The 23,804-nt window shown below is 50.1% G+C and overlaps 1 protein-coding gene across 1 annotated transcript in view; it reads left to right on the forward strand.

Moving 5' to 3' along the window:
• SDK1 (sidekick cell adhesion molecule 1) overlaps nt 1-23,804 on the forward strand; it is a 539,765-nt gene that overhangs the window by 352,387 nt on the left and 163,574 nt on the right. Inside the window, exons 15-17 of the mRNA XM_065892294.1 lie at nt 7,846-7,993; nt 8,920-9,060; nt 13,532-13,713. Coding sequence (XP_065748366.1) covers nt 7,846-7,993; nt 8,920-9,060; nt 13,532-13,713 — 471 coding nt within the window. The remainder of the gene's footprint in view (nt 1-7,845; nt 7,994-8,919; nt 9,061-13,531; nt 13,714-23,804) is intronic.

A 23,804-nucleotide genomic window follows, 5' to 3' on the forward strand; every position in this document is an offset into this window, starting at 1 on the left:
CTCCTGCCGCCTGCCCGCCAGCCCCTCCCCGCGAGCATGGGACACCCTCTCCTCCCTCGCTGTTAGCTGCTCCAGAGCTGATGCTGGGCTTTGCGCGGCTTTGCTTGCCGGAGTGGCAAAGAGACTTTGTTCTTTACGCTTCAAATCGTTTTCATCCGTCTGTGACACACGCCTCACACGGGTACTTGCTAAAAGCCTCGGAGTGTGAGGAAGTGGTTTCGGCCTTCGCTCACTCTTCTGTGGGTTTTTTCACGTTGAACCTCACGTTAAAAGCACTTGCTCCCATTTTAAAATCCATCCAGGAGGACAGCACGCGTCACAGTCGTTCCCTGTCGCGTTGCTGTGTCGTAGGCCCAGAGAGGGGCTGAGGGGGGGGGTTGGGGTCCTGTCCCCTTGGCTCCCTGCCCTTGGGCAAGATGAGGAGGTGGGCAGGGCAGCCGAGGGGCCGCACAGGCCCCTGCGGGTCCTTGCCTTCCCAAGCCCGTCCCCCAGACGGACGCGGCTTCCCGTGCGGGGACACCCGGTGCAGAGCAGAGTGGCCCCTGCCACGTGTCTTCCCCGAGGCCGGCTCAGCTGCTTCCACCGGGTCGCCGGCCAGCCGAGGTCGGACCTGTCCCCAGCCCACCGTGTGGGGCTCCCTGCGACCAAGACTTGTCTCCTGCCCCAGGCTGAGTTGCCCTCCGCTTCTGCATTTGTCCAGTGCCCATGTCCAACCTCTCTGGCCAGTGTCTCCTCTGATGCAAACGGCTTCTCCAGTTCAGGGACCACGCTCTTCCCAGGACTGTGTCGCCCCATGAACCCATGTCTGGGGCACATTTGGTGTCTTACCAACAGCTCAGGAGGCCCAGTCCCTTAGATGTGAACAGCCGAAGGTCTCAAAGCCTGTTCTTGGCATCGCTCTGGCCATAGTCCTTAGCAGAGAAGTTCATTTAGTTCCTTAAATGCTCAACTCTTTCGTTCTTAACTCTTAAGGCAAAGCTTGGTACGTTGTAAATCTAACCCCACAGACTTTTATTCCTCCTCTAAAGACAGATACAGCAGAGAAAGCCTTCCCCAAGTGAAAGATGTGCAACTATTTTAGCCTGTGCTCTTTGGGCTTTTGTCTTAGGCAGAAAGTACCCGTCCACTTCTGCTCTTTCTCCTGGTCCAGTGACGATGTCTGACTAGTCTGAGTCTCTCACCCCATCCATCCTTAGGGGAGTGGCCCGGCCCTCCTGTGACCTCAGACTTGTCTCCCATGGTTCCATGAGTAGCTCTGGGTCACAACATCCTTTCAAACTTGTGTTTCAATTCGCTCATTTTAGGTGTGTTTAATGCCTGGACAGAATCGTGGAAGACCTCATGGCCTTCTCTCAAGATTACGGTCTGTTCTAAAAATGTTATTTCTGCCAGCTCAGGCTTGAAATTCTGAAGTGTCACTACAAATTACATTCCTTTCATTCTTTTAATAATTTTTTATCCAGAATCCTGCAGAAGGATCTCATTTAACCTTGCAGCGCTTGCTATTATCTGGGCTTCTCTTTTAACGTCCAGATGAGCTGTGAATAAACCAAGAGAGGCTGCTCCGTAGCCCTGGGTGTGCTTGCCTCTGAGTTTTCCCATCCGCCCGGAGCAGATGAGCGGCTTGGAGTGGGGATCCATTCCACAGCACCCCCCACCCCCCGAGAGGCCTCACTCTGGAGGCTGAGATTATTTGTGTGTCTGGGCTTTGACGCCGTGTCTCTGTTGACACGGTGACCGTAATCTGAGGGTGCTGTAACATAGACGAGCGAGTGTGGTTCATCCCGCCAAACTCACGTCAGTGACTCTTTCAGCCAAACACTGAAGTATAGGTCAGAGTCTCTGAAAAACTTGAAAATAATTACACAAAGCACTTGAAAAATCATGAGAATGGTTTAGAAAACAACCGTAATGTTGACCTGTACTTGTTTTGTTTCACGTTTTTCTCCTACTCTTTATTTTCCAAAGAAAATTTTTGTTAATGAACTTCTATTACTTTTTTCGTGAGATACATACATATATATGTGTGTATATATGTATAAAAATAAAATTTACCTTTTTGTATTACTCTATGGATGTACAGTTCTACAGGATAGACCCAGGTTTTCTAGCTTATGTAATTTTGGAGCTTTGGTTAAGAAAAACCATTCAAAGCTGCAAGTACCCCTGCTGGGACCTTGGGCAGGGCTGGCGCAGATGGGAGCCAAGCTCAGGGTCCCTCTGGAGGGGGCACAGGGTCCACCGTGAGGGCATTGGGTAACTGCTGTTTGCAGTCCGTGGAGGGCCCGGCCCCTTGTTTTCACTCCACCCAAAGACAGCAGGTCCCCAAACACGAGAGGTTCCCGTGAGCCACGTCTGGGACAGCCCGCCCTCCAGAGCTCCGACCCCAGAAGAATCCCAGTGGCTTAAATCCAGGCTTTCCGCACGCAGCTGGTGAGCGCCGTGCCTGCTGGTGTCCTCATACACCAGCCCTGACCTCTCCTCGCGCAGGACACCCGGGGTCTCCAGTGCAGGCCCCGCACCTGCCCCTCTCCTCCTGGCCCTGTCGACTCATTAACTGACTGGCCTTTTCCCCCCTCGGTAAACGTTTTATTTAGAACACCTCTTGGTTTACGGGATAATTGTGGAGATAGAGGGCTTCCTGGACCCCATGCTCAGTTGCCCCTCTTATTAACATCTTGCCTTTGTGGGGGACATTTGTCACAATCAGTGAACTAATATTGGCATACGGTTATTACCTGAAGGCCATGCTTTACTCGGGTTTCCTCAGCGTTTTGCAGATGCCTTTTTCTGTCCCAGGATCCCATCCAGCACCACGTCACATTGAGGGCCTGCGTCTCCTCAGGCTGCTCTTGGCCGGGCAGTTTCTCAGACTTACCCTGGTTTTGATGACGGTGGCAGCTCCAGAAGGCAGGTCAGGCATCTTGCAGGATGCCACTCCACTGGGGTTTGTCAGAGCGTTCTCTCGTGCTTAGACTGGAGCTGGGGCTCTGGGGGAGGAGCCCACGGAGGCAAAGCGCCCTGTCCTCACGTCCCCCCGCCCCAGGCGCCTGTTCTCAGCTGGCTGCTGTTCATGTGGGTCAGGCTTTGGAAACGTCGGGGGCTGTGACGGAGTTTGTCCTACGGTCGCCTTCTCTGTGGCCCCTGTCCTGAGTGTGCACTGTCGGCCTCAGAAGCCCAGAGCACTCGCATTCAGCGTCTACACAGCCAGCCCGGGGCGGGAAAGGAGAGTGTCTGAGCAGCGTGACCATGCTGGACCCTCGAAGGCGACGGTCCGAGAGAATAGCTCCTCTTCTGAATCATCTCTGTGACCGAGCCCTCGGCTTCCTTGCTTTAATGCTAGGCAGCTACAAGAAGTCAAAAGAACATCGGGCTTATCCGGGAGTTTCCACGAGGTGGAAAGATCAGGCCGTAGTCCGTGCCTCCGTTTCTCGGGTGTGAATGGGGAAGCTCGTACCTGCCGCAGGTAACTGTGGAGGTTGGGTGCGCCCCGATGGAGGCATCGCCAGTGCCTGGGGCACAGCAGGTGCTTCCCCAGAACAGGGAGGAATCCAGTTCCTACGGTGGGTCACGCACTCTTCTAGGTGCTGAGGATCCAACAGTGAATTAAATGCATTCGAATGGAGTTTCTCTCGTGGGTAGCCATTATTATTATAATACTTACGGTATTCATATTTCAGGAGACACAGTATGCAGACAGTTGTAGCCAAATCAGCAGTGGAATTACAATTAGAAAAATAAATTTGCATCTTAATTTTCCACTTAACTCACGCTGTAACCTGGGGGAAGTGATTTGAATGAAAGAATCTTCATTCTCATCCACGTAAAACAATACAAGGTACAGCGTCAGTGAAATCATATCTTTTCAGCTATCAAATGTACAATTTAAGACAGTTACAACGCTCACTGCTGGCAATGTAGTGACAAGAGTCACTTTCTAAAAACTTTTTGTTAGGAAAAGTACTAAATACGCACAAAGGTACAGAGTATTCTTGTATTTGGTTTCAAAAACCATTAATATTTTACCACAGTTGTTTCATCAGTTCCCTACCTTTTTTGCTAAAGTATTTTAAAAGAAATCCCAGAGATTTTGTCATTTCATCCTTAAGTGATTCAGTAAATAGCTCAAAAGAGGACATTGTATACCTATGAGAAAATTAATGGAGTCTTTAATACCATCTTATACTCAGTCCACATTTAAGTGTCCCTCATCGTTTTTTAAAAACGTCTTCTCACAGTTGATTTGCTTGAATCAGGATCCAGACAAGGTCCATCTGTTGTGTTGGTGGTTTTGTCTCTTTCGTCTCTTAAACTTTTGTTGGTGGTTTTGTCTCTTTCGTCATTTGAACCCTTTAATTGTGGTAAAATACACATAGCGTGAGATTTTCCATCTCAGCCACTTCGGCGTGTACAGTTCGGTACAGACATCTTTTCATCTCGCAAAGCTTAACCGACTTTCCCTGCCTTTAGCCCCCGCCTGCCTTCCTACCTGCTCTCGCCTGGGGTACAGCCCAGGGCACTTGCTTGTTGAACATCCCAAGTCCGGGATTTGGCTCTCCGCTTCCTTCTGGTGTCACTTAACTGGTTCCTGCATCTTCTTCATTGCCCAGACACATTCAGCTTTTGGTTTTCTGTGCTTCCTTGGGGTGTGTGTGAGTGCCAGCACTTCCCGGGTGCTTCTGGATACCCCATACCTCGTCTCGCAGGGCAACGCTGGAGGCCCGGCTACTCTGTTCTCAGTGATGTTGGACCATCCAGGGGCCTAGGCGGTGATAGCCCGTAAGGCTTGGAAGGAGTTATTTAAACTTCCTGAGTCTTGATTTCTCCATCTGTTAAGAGGAGAGATAATACCTCCTTCCCAAGAGGACTCATGTGGTTACGGATGTGAAAGCACGTCCAGACTTCAAACAGCTGCACAAATGTTAGGTATTAATAATAATAATGGTTCTTTTGGCAATTAAGAAAATTTTCTTTGAAAAGTATTCTCCTTCCTCAAGTACCTTTAATTGAGGAAATGGTGATGCTCTTTTTTTTTTTTTTTAAATCGAAAAAAGCTTCCAGTACATTTGGGAAGATGGAAAGCCACCAGCTTTTTAACCAACAGACAGAGTGAAGGAGTGATTAATGCCTCGTGGTTTCTGGGCGCCTGAAGCCAAGAGAAAGATTAGTGATGCCCGTCTGTGGAGCAGAGGTTTGTTTAATAGCCTGGCCGGGGAAGACTAAAATCCCTTAGTCTTCTAGATTAGAGGAGCAAGGGGCATCCCCGAAGGGGTGCAAAAAAGCTATTGAACCTTTTATGGGTTGGGTTCCTTTATCAAAAGATTCTTCTACATTCCAGCCCTGAGACAAGCATCTCGTAGTACTCTTTTGTGAGGACTGGAAGAAGAATCTCTTAAAGGGATTTTGCCTGTTGACTGTCAGGAACAGACTCGCTATTTAAATTTTAACACTTCTCAGCAAGTCTGCAATTCCAAAGTCTGTTAGTGAGCAAATCCTTCCTAGACCACTTTTTTTTTTTTTAATTTGGTACAAATCAGAGTGCCCATGACATGGATTGGGTTCATTTATTTTAGTTTTCAGTTTAATCTCTCTTCCTGCCAGATCTTTTATCTTCTAGTAGGAGAGGAAAAAGAGTAAGTAAAAATTCCTATCGATACAACCAGAGAACTGAGCAGAGCCCCAGGGTCTAGAGCAGATTAATAGGCCCGGTTGTCGAATCGAACTGGGCAGCAGCTCCTACCGCTCAGGCTACACTTTCAGGAGCTGTTTACACTCCGCGTGAACAAATGGCCGAGAGTCAGGGAATCGCGTGGGGCTGAGTTTGGGTGGGAGGGAGGGAGGGCGCTTGGGGCGGGAAGGAGGCGTCCGGGGCGCTTCTCTGCCCCTTCCCTGTGCGATTAACCGTTTCAGTCCACGGGCTCGACCACTGGCCTCCTGACTTTGCGTCTTTCTGGAATTGCCGCGGTTCACTCTGTACCTGGCTGAGCAGGTGGGCGGCGTACGCTTGCAGACGCTGTCATCTGCAGGAAGACAGGGGTGGAAGACGTGTTTCCTTCAGCGCGGGTGGCAGGGCGCCCGCAGGAGCAGGCAGCACTCGTGACTCAGAATAATCAAGGGGGGAGTTTATGAGGGGAAGTGGCAGAGCCGGGATCACCCGTGGTCACAGGGCCGAGGGGAGCCGCAGAGCCGGGGAGAGGGGTCGTGCAGGGCTGCACCGTGAGAAGAGCAGGGACCTTTGGGTGAAGCACGCAGACAGTCTGGGGCAACCTCCAGTGAGTAGGGAAGAGCCCTCCCTGCCAGGCAGGCCGTCCAGGGCACAGGCAGGGTGGGCAGGGTGGAGAGGGGGCCTGCGGTGAAAACAGGAGCGCCCGGCAGAGTCTCTGCCGGAGCCGGGCCCACGCCAGACGCATCGGCGCCCTTCCCTTGTTTCATACTCAGCGCTCTCGGGAGTCATGTGTTATCCCCCTTGTGTTATATGCAATTCCCACCATTTAAAGTCTTTAATTGTGGTAAAATACACATAGCGTGAGATTTCCCATCTCAGCCACCTCGGCGTGTACAGCTCGGTAGTGTTAAGTACCGTCACCCTGCTGTGTAGCCATCGCCACCATCATTTCCAGACATCTTTTCATCTCGCAAAGCTGAAACTCTGTCCCCGTCAAACACTAACTCCCAGCCCCCGGCGTACTCCAGGTGTCTCATTTAAGTGGAGTTATACTACATTATCTGTCCTTCGGGGACTGGCTTATTTCACTCAGCGTCATGGCCTCAAGGTTCATCCATGTTGGAGCATGTGTCAGAATTTCTGTTCTTTTCAAGGCTGGATAACATGTCGTTGTGTGGACGGACCGTATTCTGGTTGTCCGCTCACCTGTCGATGGACACTCGGGTCGCGTCACCTCTTGGCTGTTTTGAATAACGCTGTTACGTTCATAATGCCTAGCACGGCTTCCAAGAAATAAGAAAGACAGCTTGATTTCCTACGGGTCAGTCCCCAGCACCCACATTTCACTTCACTGGTAACTTGAGAATGTAGTTCAGGGTCATAGCAATTCTGAGCGGAACTGACACAGGGCACTTGTTCATCCCAGGGCATCACCGCACGAAACGATTGGGCCAAAAAGCCTGTTTAAACTCTATAGAGAAAGTCCCACTGAAGTGTAGGAGCCGACAGAACCTTCTGAAGCCTTGCAGGCAAGAGCCCACTTGGCTGACAGAGTCACTCTTCCACGCCTGCCGGAAAGCTGGGAGCAAAGATATTCTAAACCCGCTGTGAATTTCATTCCATGTCTCTCCAGCCAGAGCCGCTCAGGGGTGTGGCAGTGTAATGAGTTGCCACGCAGATGGGTTGCAGAATGCACAGCCCATCTGTCTTTATCACGCTCATTTCCTCTTTTATTAAAATGTTAATGACTGTAGGTTTTATTTATCATTTGGTGACATGTGCAGCGTCCTTTTCTGGGAGACAAATCTGCAATCTGCCATGTGAGCTGACAGAGAACTTCTTCCCGTTACATACTGAACACAGGAATGAGGAATATTGGGTTCCATTTAAACTGCCGTATGCAGGTTGAACCAAAAAATCCCTTTACTTGTTGACAACAGCATGGGGTTAACAGGAGGCACACTGGACTCGGCGTGGGAGACCCGAGTTCAAAGCCGGGCTCGCTGGTTACTCACCACGGGACCATGAGCCTCGGTTTGCCCACCTGTTCAGTGGAGCCAACCACTCCACCTGCCTTGGTAAGCAAATGAGCTAATCTGGGGGAACGCACTTTGCATTCACTTATTATCATTCAGACATGTGCTTGTAGAGGCTTGACCTTGTTTTGCTCCTTCTTTCAGACTCTCCATGGAAAGTGCATCTGTCACACGTCGGCCCCGAGATGACAGGCGTCACCGTGCGTGGCCTGACCCCGGCTCGTACCTATCAATTCAGGGTGTGCGCCGTGAACCAAGTGGGCAAGGGCCAGTACAGCGCAGAGACGAGCAGGTGTGTGACACGCACCCCTTGGAGAGGCACAGGGAGCCTAGGAAGCATCGAGTTAGGCCATCAGCCACCACCCCTTAGTCATATTGGGGGAAGCAGAGAGGAAGCACGGTGGCTCGCCGGGCTAGCCAGGGGGTCCTTAACTGCCGAGGGGAGTTTCTTAGGCTTCTGCGGTGCTCTGGCTGTGCCAGCATAAATCATTCCCAACCGCACAGCCCTCGGTTTACGTGAGATTAAGAGCTTGCGGTGTTTCCGTGCCCTTCGTGTACCTGACTGCCAGCGAGGTGGGAGCTGGTGCCACCGTCTTGACAGGTAAACACTGAGCAGGTGTCGGCAGGAAGCCAAGTGAGCTCTGGCGTTTCCCTGGTGGTCCTGATGCTGTCCCCCGCACCAGCCCCACCTCCCCGGGCCAGGCGGCTGCTTTCAAGCCTGTTCAGATGTGACGTGGGGAAAGGGCTTCATCCTGTTTCAGTGTGCCCTCCCCAGCGCACCTGAGCTCTCAGTGGGCTTGTGCTATAGAAGAGTTGAGAGATCTAAATGACTTCTTCCAAAATGTGGGAGTTTGATATGAGAAATATTGAAAGAGCCGAAGGAAACAGTCGGGAAGGAGCCTCGGACTACGGCCCGTGAGCTGCCTCACTCACACCTGTGATCCTTTGAGGAGCGGCGGTACCACGGGCCGTGCAAACAGCATAAGGTCACCTCCCACGCCTTTCTTGTTGCTTGCTGAACTGATCTTCTATTATGTTGGTTTTTTGTAACTGTTTCATGCACGTCCTTTCAGTTTGATCAGCTGTGCGTTTTGCTGTATTCGTTGCTCGATTTGAGTAAATAGTTAGGCTCGAGGTTCAGCAAGGTAGAGAATGCGAGCGAGGACCCCTCGCTTCCGGGGCTGACCTCTCTGCCCCTCCCGGACTTCTTTTTCTTAGGTTGATGCTCCCTGAAGAGCCACCCAGCGCTCCCCCGAAGAATATAGTGGCCAGTGGGCGCACCAATCAGTCCATCATGGTCCAGTGGCAGCCGCCCCCGGAAACAGAGCACAATGGGGTGCTGCGTGGGTACATCCTCAGGCAAGTAGCCCGCGGTCGGCCATTTTTAGACTGTCCTCAGAGAGAGTCAGTTGTCTGTTTTGCTCAGGTCGCAGACTCAAATGTCTGTAGGAGCCCGCCAGTAATCGAGAGACTCAGGCCAGCAGCGAGACTCTAGGGACTGGTGGAGACGGCGGCAGACCAATGAGAACAGGCGCCTGTGGGCAGCCTCACCGGACAGTCTCTGCAGTCAGCCGTGATGCACACATGCAAGAAACCGCGCTCAGGGGTCGCGTTTTGGCAGAAGAAAGGAGGGGAAATGTTACGGGTTGGGAGCAAGGTGTGCTTATTCATTGTAAATCCTTTCACTCTTAAGTTTTTACCAGGGGCGTGCATTATTAAGTAGAATAATTTTTAATTAGGAATGATGCGGTTGATTTAATTATAAGCCAGTTTTTGCCACGCTAGTGCGTTGTTCAGAATTGCCAGGTTTTCCACCGTTACAAAGAACTTTTTAAGTCCAGCTTTTCACACGCATTCTCACCGTTTTTAAAAATTGGGAATGAAATCAATGTATTTTGAAACACAGGGCGGGCCAGACCCTCACAGCTACAGAACAGATGTGACCCAAGAGTGGCCGGTTTGCTGTCTCGGCCCCCGTGGGGAGGGGCGCTGGGCTTCTGAGCGCATTGAGTGAACTGTCCCAGCACCGACTGGGTTGACAGAAGGAACCTGCTTTGCCAAAACCACTGCTGATTTCAAGGTTGCAGCAAAAGTGATCATTTGAGTGGTTTGTTGACACAAGTAAAAAGAAAACAGTAAAGCAGTATTAAAAGGGTAACTATTAAACCTCTTCTAATGGACCGTGCAGCTGTGGCCGTATCTGTTACCAGCCTTATGGGGCAGGGACCATGGGTGGCCGTCATTACCGTCCTCCAGATGCCCAGCCCGTGCCCTTTCTAAAAGTGTGATCAGAAAATACCGGGTTAACAAAGGTCTTAAGTGGAGAAATATAGTCTCTTAGATCAATGTAAGAGATTATGAAAGAGTTGCTTCTTTAACTCCGTATCTTTGCGTATGGGGGATAGCTCATTCCCTATGTATTTACATAATCACCCACTCATGGTTTCATACGTGTTTATCTTTATGCCTGTAATATTTACCTGTCACAACCATTTCACCGCTATTCTGGAGTTTTTCCTCGAGCGTACGAAGTATCCTCTGAACACAAGCCAGATCATTATCTACCTGAAGAGGTTCAAGTGCGGCCCTCCCCGGGGGTGCACGAGGGCTGGAGGACTGATAGCACTCAGGGCCCCCTCGGTCTCCGCGCCCCCGGCCGTCCTTCCCCGTTTCAAAGGGGACACCGCGGATCTGTCCCCTGCGGGCAGGGGGCGCCTGTGGACTCTGGTCCTGTGGACGCTTCCAGACAATCCCGTTTCCCTGGGGAAAGCAGCCTGGTGCCTCCCCCTGCTTGAGGCTGGGGTTTTCTGTCACGTTCCTGCCCCTCACTGCTCACCCCAGCCGTCGCCCTTGTTCTGTGCTTATCAACTAATGAAGATAATTGGCCTCCCCTCCCAGCCCAGCCCTTCCTTCCCGTGCTTGTCATCCGTGCCGCCCCTGTCTTTTTTTGAGCACGTGGAGGGAAAAGTTTCCTTGCGCTCCGGCTGCCAAGTAAGGACTTTAAAAGTCAGCCCACAGAACCAGAACCCGGGGCATGGAGTTTAATAATGAAATCTCTCTGATGTTACGAGGCCCCATCGGGGACTGCACATTTTTCTATTTTGCGGGATTACGACCGTTAAAAGGATTTTCTGTGATGGTATCAGTCAAGTCGAGCACTGGAAAAGAGGGCATCTGTGTTTGCAGGGGCTTGAATCAAGAAAGCCCTAAGATGAGGGTACACTACCCAAGGCCTGTGAATATCCAAGTTTTCAGAAATCGAAGACCCGTGCCAAAATGAATTTGCTTGGAAACGTTTCCGAATAATCCTCCCATCTGCAGATCAGCTCTGTTTGCAAGTGTGTACCCTCTGGGGCACAAGTCTCCGTGTCAGATAAACAGCACAACCCACGGAAGAACAAAATGGAAACAAATAACTGTTGTCGCTCTGGCCATAAGAATTAGTTAGAGTGTGTTCACAGTAATAAAATATTTATAATAATGGGCAGGGTGTTGCTTTGAGAGGAGCATAGGGGTTACGTCCTTTAAAAACATTCTCCTGTTTATTTCTGTGTGAAAAACCATCTCGTTCTCTCTGAGACGGTCTCCTGGGCAACGTATCCAGCCAGTCAGAGGACGATGCCCTGCACTTCTGTTATTAATTATGACCTTCCCAGACATCCCATGAATGTTACAAAAGCACCCTGAGCCGCTGGTCAGAGTGGACCAAGCTGCCTGCCTCGAAGGGAGAGCTGCCGCCTCCAAGACGCGGACTCTGCAGCACGTCACACACACCCTCACACAGAGGGGCCTGGGAGAAGGTGTGCGCACTTGGTTTCTCACAGCTCAGTGTTCTCCCTTAGGGTGCTTCCTACAAGAGCAGTGTTTCCAAAGGAGAACTGCGGAGGGCGTGCTGTCCACTGTCACCCTCCTGTGCCCCCACTGTTTCATATTATTCTTACAACACGCCTGTGAGGTGCCATCATTATTATGTCCGTTTAGGGAGGAGGGAAGCAAGGCTCAGGGACGTTAAGAATTTGCTTGAGGTCGCCCAGCTCCGAAGCCTTCTTCCCAGCCTAAGTCTTCTGAGCTGATTGCTTTGCTTTTCCCTGGGATGTGTATCAGATAGTGGAGTGAGCTCTTCAGTAGCCGTGCCCGGCTTGTGCCACGTTGGTTACCCACGATCCTGGGCACCAGTCACGTGCCACCTTACTCTGGGGTCTGGTGTGGGTGTGAAGCCAATATTGGCCTGTTTCAAAATGGCTGTCTAATTGTCTCAGTGCCATTTATCTTAAAAGTTTACGTTTCGTAGCTGGGAAGCGTCTGGTACGCGGGTTATTCCACACCAAGCCTTCCTCCCGTTGTCCCCTGCCTGGAAGACGGACCGTCCCGTTGTACGGACGGACCTCACGTGCTGTGAATGGCACCTACACTTGGGGCAGGTAGTTCAGAAGAGGAGTGTCCGCTGAGTAGGCTCGGAAGTTGATGGGCTACGAAGCGCAAATGGGGTTTGATCCCCTGACTTCCATCTTGGCCCGTCGCAGAGCGCCGCTGGCCGTCACCAGGGCCCTGCAGGGCCCGTATCCCGCTGCTCCTTCCAGGCGGGAGTCGGGGAGGCCTTGGGCCTTTGTGCTTTTCACAGCTGGCCTGCTCTCCGGCATTCCTGCCTCCTCTCCACAGTCCTCACCGCGTACAAGTGGCCTGTAGCAGGAAGGGACAAAAGACTAGTCTCAGAAAATCCTGATTTTCATGGACTGCCTTTTCAGCCATTGTTCCCTTTGGAGGGCTGTTTTCCATTCCAGGCCTGACCTCCGGGGCTCCTTCTGCTGGTCCGCCTGCGTCCAGACCCTCCGCCCCTGGGGACAGCGCAGATGACTGAGCGGGACTCCGCAGGCTTGCTCAGTGTCCGGGAGGGGCCTGGAGACCCCGGCCCGCTGAGGAGAGGGGACAGTCTCCCGCTGCCACTCTGGGCTCGTGCTCTCTTCCCTCCCCCACCGAGCACCAGAGCCACGTCTTCCTGAGGCAAGAACCAGCTCTTGGATAGAAATTCGTGCTTTTGGAAGCTGCCCGACGACTGAGGAAGTTACTCCCACTGCACACGCCCCTCGGTTTACCCAGGGCAACTGATTCACTTCTGCACATGCAGTCGTGGAAAACACTCGCTACTCAAAACAACACTACAGCAGCCCTTTCACTGTACAAATGGCAATGTCCTAGCTAATACGTTTTCTGTGTCCAGAGCCGTGTATGTGTCGCTGTTTTAAATAAATACAACTTTAAATCTCTGCCATTAGTCCACTAAAGAGCATACACTCCACTCCTTACAGGTCCCCTAAGAAGCCACTTGTCATACTTAGCGCCAGCCTAGTATTTTAGGAGGGTGAATGCCTTTGGAAAGCACTCATTCTGACTCCGGGACTTGGTGAGCAAACCCAGCGGGGAGCTCAGCCCAGGGACACCGAGAGACCGCGCGCTGCTCGTTTCCTTCCCTCCCTCATCCCAGTCACAGGAGGAAGGGCTCGCTCAGACGGATTTACAGCCACACCCGCTAGAAATCATGTCTGGAATTTTGGGCCTTAAGTCACTGTACTCCCTGGACAGCTGGCACTTAAAAAGCGACCATCTTCCCTGAACCCTAACATAGTTGGAATGTCAGTTCTGTGGGCCCAGAGCTTATAATCACTGTGAGATTAGGTTATACCTTTTTTAGCGGTTGAAGTAGAAGCAGTGTCGTCTGACGCTGACCTCTGGCTTTACTCTTGTTTTTACTTCCGCTTTCCTCTGACCGTGTGGAGTGACTTCAGGTAAAGCCAGTTCCTTGCTCAAGTCATCTCCCCTGGGTCCGCCGCAGGTACCGCCTGGCTGGCCTGCCCGGAGAGTACCAGCAAAGGAACATCACCAGCCCCGAGGTCAGCTACTGCCTGGTGACGGAGCTCATCATCTGGACGCAGTATGAGATACAGGTGGCCGCCTACAATGGGGCTGGCCTGGGCGTCTTCAGCAGGGCGGTGACCGAGTACACCTTACAAGGAGGTAAGCTTGCTTTCCCCCAAGGCTGCAGAATCGTCGCTGGGGAGCAGGATTTGCAAAGTTCGACCGGGGCATGTTCGCAATAAAGATAGCGTCCAGTCCTCTAGGGAGTGGTTGGAAGGAGAGTGACCACGTATTTGATTTCATCTCTCTGTCTATTCCAAAACTATAGCAAAACCACAGAAGGGAAACAGATACGATTCTAACTGCTTTTTTCTGGTTACTAAGGACAGGATGTATCTACACACATCCTTTAACTAGTCCACTTATTCTGTAAAAGGTCTGTGGAATTGGCTTTTCCTGAATGGAATAACAGTATATTTTGCAGTGAAGCTGGCCGTGGAGTCCTGTGTGAAACTGTGAATGTTTTTCAAAGAGGATGAGCATTTAGTATTTTGCTTTTAATGGTGTAATACAATTATTAGTAATGGAATTTGCAACTTGGTGCTCTCCACCCCCCCCCCACCCCCGCTTTGGTTTACTTTTCCAGTTATACAAGCAAACAATTTACTAAATCAATAAAAACTCTTCCCCACATCCACCCCTCCAAAATGACCAGGCAGAATGTCATAAAGCCAGTGGGTCTTACATTTCTGTGCTAAGACCAAACCCCGTTATTTTCAGTTATTTCCACTGGTTTTCTGGAGGATCCGGGTCTTAGCGCCAGGAAGGGCTGGGCACTCAGAAGTCTCCTGCATGTCTGCATTTCACCTTCAAAGCTCTTAGCGGTAATAAATAGACCCTCTCTCAACACAACCAGGTGTGCCCCAGAGCAGCCCAGAGCCTTGCCCAGGGAAGCAGTTTTCCCACAAAATCTGAAACCCTTTTTCGTTCAGCAATTTTACCCTCTCCTGACTCACAGGTGTGATTTTATTTGCTTAGACGGTTTTATTGCTACCAGGCCTTGACCTTTTTCAAACGGTAAGGTTTCTAACTGCCCACTTCTCTCCCCAAATCATGCCTGGGACCTCACGTTCCTTGATACGACATGCTGTCATTACCGTCCCGTATTGATCGGCTGTCTGTTGTCATCCTAAGTCCACAAATCCCCCTTTATGAGTTAAGCGCCGTCACCTCTGCGTTCACGGTGAATAGGAGAAATGTTTAACATGCAGGACGACCGGGAAGGGGCTGTTTATGTGCTGGTGATCCTTGCTCACTCACTGAAAAATGAAAGTAGCCGAAACCCTGCACAGTCCATGCTTGCTTTAATTAGCCTGTTTCATAAAATAACAATAAATTTGGAAACACTTAAAATGACGATATTGCTGTTAGTAATCCCCGTGGCTGTTCACTGCGACTCTGCTTCCTCGGGGTACCGGTGCGTTTGCGTTCTGTGCTGCCGCAGGCTCCGCTGGATGGAGAAGGGCTGCGAGGCTGTAGAGTCTGCCCTGGGGACCCGTGGAAGGTTGAGGGCTGTGAGTGACGTGATCAAAGCGCCGTATTAGAAGAGGGGCCTGTCGGTGGGTGCGGGCGAGGCGGAGGGGAGCTGAGGAGGAGGCGGCAGCTCCAGAGACGAAAGAGCGATAGCGTGGCTGTGAGGTGATGAATTCCCCCATCTCTGGCGCTGGCCGTGAGGGGGGCGAGGGGCGTGTTCACGTGCTGCTTCCTGGTTTTCAGGGCAGCTCCACACGCCTTCCCTCTGCAGTGCCCCCGGAACCCCACCCAGACTGCAGGGGGCCCCGCGAGCCCTCCCCCAAGCGACCTGTCCGGTAGGACCGGGGCCAGCCCCTCCCTCAGCTTGCTTGCAGTTTATGGCATAGGACAGGACACGTTCTGCTCGAATTGAGCTGGTCTGAGGTCGCTCGGCTAACACACGGCCGAGCAGCGCTAACGCTGGGTCTTCTGAGTCGGGAGCTCTGTTTTCTGGGCGCCGTCAACAGCCTCTGCTGTCAGTGGGACCCACGCTCGCGCGGGGCTCACGCGGGACCCGGGCGCGCTCGCGCGGGGCTCATCGTCCATGCTCCTTGTGAGCCTTCCGGGCGCCCACAGCTCAACAAGAGGGAGCAAAGCACGTTAACTCTGTCCTTGAATCCGCGCTGCCGCCCAGGACAGGACAGTCACGGGAGAGCTTTAGACACAAGGTCGGGAAGAATGGGGGCAAGTGCGGGGGGACGTGCGGCTGGCCTGGCTCTGGAGCAAGTGACTTGGTAAGCCGGGTGAGGAGCCCTCTGACTAGAAGGTGGTACGTTGGGAAGAAAACGGCACCATCGAGGGGCGTTGAGTAACTTAGGGAGATGGAGATGAGGCTGGGGCGCTTGTGAGATGTCTGCACACGCACGCAAGCTCGCACACACATGCATACGCACGCACGCAAGCTCGCGTACACACCCCTTTCTGTACACGTGGCCCCAGAAACGGCCCTTTCCTGGAGTCTGTAAGGCCTGATTCTTACTATTTACTCCTTATCTGCCTTCAAGAAACACAATAACTTTTTTGAGCCTCTGCTGTTTTCATTTGTAAAGTTGTGACGTGTCTACCTGCCCTGACTGCTTTAAGGGCAGTTGTGAAGCGAAAACAAGGCAATGCACGTGAAAAGCCTTTGAAAACGCTAAGCTATGATACAAACACCCATGTTGTTGTCTGTATTCCTCCTTCCACCATGACAATGACCAGTGTGTACTGCGGTGTTTGAATGTTTCTGTACTGGTAGTTGTACAGGAAGAAATTTGGGGTTATTCTCTCTGCTAATAGTAAAATCGAGAACACACATTCAGGGATTGATGTGAGCACCTACTGTGTGCTCAAGGTTGGGCGATGGGCCAGGGCAACGAGAGTGGAGGGGATACCTGTCTCGTTGTCAAACCTGCGGGCTTGCAGCCTCGCCCGGGAGCAAAGACACATTTGTGAGACAAGATCAAGAACTAGAACAGAATCCGGCCTCATTCACAGGCAGTGACTCCCCATTTGCCCACAAGATAGGCATTACTAACGTGCCGTAAAGGCTCTCCAGCCGAGATGCCCCGAGGAGTATGCCATTGGTGGGAAGGCATCCCTGAGAAGGGGCTTTACTGGGACTGCACCAGGGAAGTCAGTGTAGCCGTCTGATTTGGTTAGGAATGGAGTCCAGCCGCTAGACTCAGACCCAAGAGAACAGTAGCTTAACTGAGGTGGAGGTGTGTTTTTATCTCTCTCATACCAAAAGAGTGGGCAGTGGGCGCTACAGGGTCACACTGGCACCTTTATGGTCAGCAGAGAGTCAGGTCCCTTCCTTTTGCTTTGCCATCATTAGCATCTGCCTCATGGTTACAAGCTGACTGCTGCGATGCCAGCTGTCACATCCACATCCTAGTAGGAGGAAGGCATGGGGTGTGCCTTGTGGCCTCGTGATCAAGCGTGCCCACCTCTGAAGAGCTTTCCTAGAAGTCCCATCTGCCGCAGACGTATGCTTACAATTCATGGACTGTCTCTGTGCCCAAGAGCCTGGGAAGGGTCTTTCAGCTGGGTACATTTCTGTCCATTATGAAGGAAGGAAAGGGGCGGGGAAAGTGGAGGGCAGCTAGCAGTTTCTGCCCCACTTTGTATGGTGACTCCTGCTGGGGAGTCAAACCCAGAGGATGTAGTTACACTTTCTAGATATAAAGTTGTGGGACAACCTGTCTCATGGCTGCTGCATGAAGAGCGTCTCATGATCCTTCATAATCGCGCACGTTGGAATTAGCAGAAACTGCGAACCCACAGCCCCTCCGGACCCCTCAGCCTCAGCCCTCAGCTCGGCGGGTCTGCTCGGCCAACAGCCGGACGCGCGGATTTGCCACCGGGGACCCTTCCCAGCACCTTGCGCGTCCCAGTTAGCGGCCATTGCCGAGAAAGCCTGGGGGCTGACTTGGCCCTTGGTGCTGAAAAGGGAATAATGAAAATGCTTGTATATTAAGGAGAAAAAAATAACTCATAAGATTAATTGTCAGACTAATTTGGGAAATTATTGGAATGTATATAAACATAATTCTGGAGTCCATCAGGAGTCAATCACGGAGGAGCAGGAAGTACTGGCCTTGGGAAGAGTGAAGCTGCAGTCCAGCCAGACTCATTGTCGCTCTCCCTGTACCGTGTGGCAGGCTTGATCCATCAGGCGAAATGAGATGTCATTTATCTTGACTTCAATAAGCCTCCTCTCGAGAAGGTATGGGAACGCCAGGAGAGCTGGTGGGGCTACCCCTGCCATTAGGGGGGCGTGTGGCGTGTTAGACCGTCACTCGCAAAGAGAACTTATAAATATTGCAGGGTCGGCCCGGGTGCAGGCACACAGCGGCAGGAATGCGGGGACGGGAAGGCTGCTGCCCAGGAGACGCAGTGGCCTTGTGCTCCTGGAGCACGTGGGCTTGGCCTCAGAGGCATCTTTTTCCAGGAAGCTCCTAAAGGAAGCTACGTGAGTTATTCCTCCCTTGAGTTCAGCCGAGAGTGATATTGATCCCTGAAGTGATTTGAACCCACTGCTCCACCTGTCACACACCCCGGGTTTCTCTTCAGTCCCATTCATTGTTAAGATACAATAAAAACGTCTGCTTTGTCTGCTTTCGTCCTTTAAGGTTTGGACACACAGGGATTATTTAACACAAACTTTCTCACCTCCCGACTTTTCACATCCCCCCCTCATCCCCCACCCACCATGATCTTGCCTGCCAATCCCATTTGATAGATTTTATTAGCAGGGTCATGACCTTCTCTGCTCTAGAGAAGTATTTTAAAATGCGAGAGATTAATTTACACACGGAGCAGCAAAACTCTAATAACAGCTCCAGCCACGCAAACTTTCCGGGCAGGGTCGGGGGAAGATGGGGCGTGGTGCGTTCGTCACAGTGGCCGTGGCCTAATGTTCCACAATACGGGAACCCACTCGTCAAATTTCCATTGTGATTACCCAAAATGAATGAAAAACAGCTTAAGTTTACTCGAGAATTTCCTTCAAACCCCTTCCAGAAAGCAATATGCTTTTAGTTTCAAGTAGAAAAAGCCGTAGAGTCTAAATTCTGCATGACTAAACGCACAGTATAATTACAAGCATTTTTCTTATTGCCAACGTCTGCTTCAGCAACTTTCTAATCATCTAGTATGGGAGGATGAAGCACTGTGGTCATCTGAAGCAATCAGTGGTTCAGATTTGATGCTGATGCAGTGTTTGGTTCCAGTCAGTTTCTGTTAAAAATTGTTCGACTAATGGTGAAAGACACATGAAGAAGTAAGGTGACCGCAGAGGTCTGAGGTGAGCCTCAGTGTGGAATCCTACATACTGTTAGGATATGGATGTAATAGGTGATGGTTCCATCCTAAAATAAGCCAGTGAGGTTAGCAAACTCCTATCCATTCCTTAAATGTATCCATAAAAATGCAGATGTTGGTTTTTCTAGAAAGGGTCCAAAGACAGATTATACTATAAATCATCATTTTTGAGCATGCCAAGGTTTTAATTTTTTCTGGTTTTATTTCTTTATCATTTTTCTTCTTGTAACAGGTATTTTTGTGCTGTAATGATTTATTCTGGTTTCAGACCATTACCTTCTAATGAAAGAGAAATATTTCATATTTAAAGAGAAATGGAAAAAAACATTTGGTTATCCACATTTCTAAAACATTAGTAAAAGCCCTTAAATGTTCACTTGGGCTTTGCAAGGTTTTCTAAAGTAAGGATTATAAATGAACACTCCGTTTGCAAGCTCCATTCTTATCTCCTCTTGGGAAATTCTCAATGTGGCATAAATGACATTGCACAAAAGATTTGTGCAATCCTTAAGACTCTCTAGACCTCAAGCTGCGCCTACAAAACAGGATAATGTTCAGAATCTCTCAGCATCGCCTAAAACACTACTGAACAAAGTGATATGGGATATTCCATTAGGTATGGGCTTCATTTGGTCGTTTAGAACTTTCAGGAAAGGAAAGGATAGGAAACGAGCGTTTTAGGGGAAGCCATTCTATGCCAGTTTCGCTGTGCTATGCTCCCCACTTACACGCATTATCATTTCGTCAGTCATCCCCCAGCCATCACATGAGAAAAGCACCACTGTCCCTATTTTACAGAGAAAAAATGGAAGCTCAGAGAGGTAACTAACTTTCCAAAGGTCACATAGCTCGAAAAGGCTGGAAAATGCTAGAATTTATGCTTTTGCTTTTCATTCTGCATATACCAAACACGACATAAATTACTTCCAGATTTTTGGTACTTATGTTCACATGGCAAGTGGCTTTGCAGTAGCTCGTGGACATTTTTTACTGCCGTCCACAATAAGAGGTCTGTTTTACAGGGACACCCAGGACACACACACACACACACCCCTGAAACAAAAGGCTCATAGAACAATAGTTGCCCTGACGGTGTGTGAAGTTCTTTAATATTTTCTATTGTATTCCATTCTGTTTCACTCTCTTCTCCTTTAACAGATGCAGGCTGGGATCACTAAATTGACTTCCTGGGCTCCTGCTAATGCATTTCTAACCTGCAGTTTTGAAAAACACTGAATTTAAGCAAAATACAGGCTGTTTGGTTCAGCTGATCTTGAATCCCTTTCAGAACAGGCTTCTGCTGGCCTGTAGGACACATCAGGGTCAGGGCTGAAGAAGGCTTCTCAAGGGAGATACTGCTAAAACCAACACTGAAAGACCAAACAGGGGTCTGAGTGGGGCTTTGGGCAGGGGTGACAGGCCTGGGCACAGAGCTGAGATTTGGGGGATGGAGGAGGCTGAGTCCAGCACCTGTATCTGTACAGACGACCTCATGGGAGAGAAGGGGTTTCCAGGGTAAGACTTGCCCTTCAGCTGCTGCTGGAAGATACAAGGAACGATCAAACCCATCTTAAATTACTGTCACCAGCACATTACGGACTGGGCTTCCCTACAAGCCTGTGAACGCTTCAAGGGCAGGGGCTGCGTCTGATTTGTCTTATTTATATCCGTATCCCTGAATCTCCGCGTGGCCTTCTCCCCCGAGTCTTCTGCTTGTCTTAGAAGGAGAGCCGGGTCCCTGCTTGCCTTGCCCCACACATTGTACCTCCGCAGCCTAAAAGCTGGTCCCAAATGCTTTCTCCTCAATGCCTGGCGCATGAAGAATTGGGAAAAATAAGTTCAGAAAAGGACGCACAAAACTTTTTAAGCGCTAAGATATTTTCTTACGCTGGCCCTTAAAAAAAGATCCTTGAGCTTCTTTGTCCAAGGTTTGTTATCCTAATAATGTGTTAGGAATGTTTAATGCAGTTAGGACATTTACGTGTATCAAAACCGCAAGAACCGTCACAACACAAGAACTCAGCCGTAGCCTATAACGATCTGGAATTAACAATAACGCCCGACGCACAAATTGTAATATATTCGTCCCCACAGCAAAGTGTAGCCCGTGATTCTTCCACATAATGATCTGCTTCTCCCCTCTCTGAAAGGCATTTAATTCTGTGGGGTCACCTGGAGAGGGAGATGCCTATGAATTCTGGGTAGATACTTCAGTCCCTGATACTAGCAATCATATGCTTTTAGGATGAGGAAAATCAGGGGGTGTGGTTTGTGGTGGAGACCTGAGGACCCACGCTCCCTTCTGTGGTGTGGACGTTGTTGGGAGCAGCTGTCCTGCCAGCGGCTCCGTTCCCAGTGAGTGGAATTTGAGCAGAAGTGAGGAGATGCTCTTCTAGGCAAGGGAGGTGCCCTGAATGCTCGCCTACCAGGCTGCTCACAACCAGGAAGACTGACCTTGCCCTGTAGGGCGATGAGAGATGAACTGCTATTGTGTGGGACACTGAGATTCCACAGTTTACCTGTGACAGATAAGGTAGATGAGGGATCTCGGGGAGATGCAGCTGAGCATGTCAGCATATAGAAATTGTGTCGGGCAATGCACTGTAATTCCGTGCTGTGCTAAATTCAGCTAATTTTGCAGCATTATCAGCGGGCCGTTAGCATCTATAGGTTGATACGGGAAACAAGCAGGAAGCGGAAGTCAATCACTTTCCTACTCCAGAGGCCACGCCCACCTGCCCCATGAGACGTTGCGAATTCCCTGCTGGCACGTCACAGCCTCCGTTTATTAATTTTATTTGGCGTGTTGTGACTCTCCCAGACACCAGGTAGCTCCATGGTCGGTGTAGGTTTCTTTCAGTGAACTGTTACTTTAAACTGTTTCTGCCGTTTACGTAGATTACAGAGAAGATGAATTTTAATGATCAACTAGAATTTACTCGGGGATCCTGCAAATAAGCTTTACGTAATCTGCATGATATTGTTTGAGTACTTGAATGAAAGAGCAAACATGAAAACCACTGGCGTCTCTCTTTTCAGCTGCGGAGACTGGTTCAGGAAAGGTGCTGGCCTGGCAGAGTCTCAAATTCTGTGCATTGTAAATAGCAGTAGGCGTTCCTGGAAGAAAAGGTGGAAAAGAGTCACTAGGCGTCACCTTTGGTCACTCAGAAGGGGCCACATGCTACCAAACTCATTTCCTTTTGGGGGAGGGTTACCGAGTCGATGGATCCAAATAGTATATTCATTCGGTGGCTTGATTTCCACTCGTTCATTCATTCATTTATTGACTCAGTCAGCACCCCGTGGCTAAGAGGGGGAATGTGGATTGGGTGATAAAGTAATTAGATGGACTCCAAGGGCTCAGCTTTGCCCCGAAGAGTGTCATTCACTTGACGGACCACCACTGTGAGGGTGACTCCAGTTGCAAAACCCATCAGTCTTCTGGGCTTTTCTTGGTCAGCACTTCTGTCAGTGACTTGGAGGGGATGGAGAGGACATGCCTATCAAACATGCAGGTGTCACAGCTGAGACGGGCCATTCAGATATTCTGTCCCTGAATCAGAAATAAAAATAAACTGCTGTGTTAGATTGATGGCTGAAATCAGGCTGAAACATAAAAGGGATAAGCCAGACACTGCATTTACATACACACAACCAGCCATGTGACAGAGGGAGGGAAGACGGGACTTGCCAACAGTTACCATAAAAAGAGTCAGGGAGGTGAGTTGAGCACAGATCCAGGGAGAGCGTTGACCGTCATCTTGTAGATGACACACTTCCAAATCAAGGCAGATCATAATGCCACAGAATCCTGTTTGGGTTGGATGCCACCCCGAGGGATGGTGAGAAATCGGGGCCTCTGCAGACGGGGATGACCAGCATGGGCAGTGCTCTGTCAATCATGTCATGTGGGAAACGGGAGAGAAGCGGGGTGTTTACTTGGCCCATGGGAGCAAAGCCCAGCTGGATATTTTTGTGATTTTCATTTAGTCTAACAGCTCTGTGGGCAAGGAGACAGATAGGCATCAATAGGCAGCAATTGTGGAAGGAAGGGTTTCAGTTCCGAGTAAGGAAAGTCCCTTTACAGCGTACGGCCAGGGCACAAGTTGACTAAAGAGCGGGGAAGGCGTCTAAGAAGCTGTGCGGGCAGCAGCTGAGTGGCTGCCTGCTGGAGGAGCGGCAGGTGGGCTCCCGCAAGGACAGGTTGGTGAACCCCAGGACCTCACGGTGCTGGAAGTATACCTCCAGGAAAAGGAGAGTACAGAAATAGAAATTAGGCTTCTCATTGACTTTGAAACCGTGTAAATATTGGGTTGGCCATCTTTTTCCGTAAGATGTTACTAAATTATTTTAAAACATTTATAAGAGAAATTCTTAAAAACTGAAGGCAAAACGAAACGAGTGATCATAGCGGTATTTTGAATTGGTGACTTAGCCAAATGGAAAGTAACTACTTCAAGGAACTTTAAAACATGACAGTTTGATTGACAATCCCTAGCACAAAACCAGAATCAAAAGCTGGAGGAAGAAGATAAAGGTCAAAAGCTGTTTTCAGCAGCCATGTTGGTAATGGTAGTGCTGGCTTTGGTTTCTTAAGGTACAATTGTATGAGTATCGTGACATAAAGCAAATAAGGATTATGTGGATGTTAGGAACTGAGATTTTTGGCAAAGTTGAAGCCCGAAATTGGAATTGGCAGTACGATGATTTTATCTTCAAAGAAAAAAAGAATTTCTTGTAAAAAGGCCTGGAAATAAGAACCAACCTAGTAGCACTGAGCTTCCCAGTAACCCCCCAAAATAAACAGGCTTTCTTGGGTAAATGGATGATTCCAAGTCAGGGACAGGCAATAAATAATATATAATATAATATGT

The sequence above is a fragment of the Phocoena phocoena genome, chromosome 15 (genome assembly GCF_963924675.1).
Source record: "Phocoena phocoena chromosome 15, mPhoPho1.1, whole genome shotgun sequence".
Classification (NCBI taxonomy): Eukaryota; Metazoa; Chordata; class Mammalia; order Artiodactyla; family Phocoenidae; genus Phocoena; species Phocoena phocoena.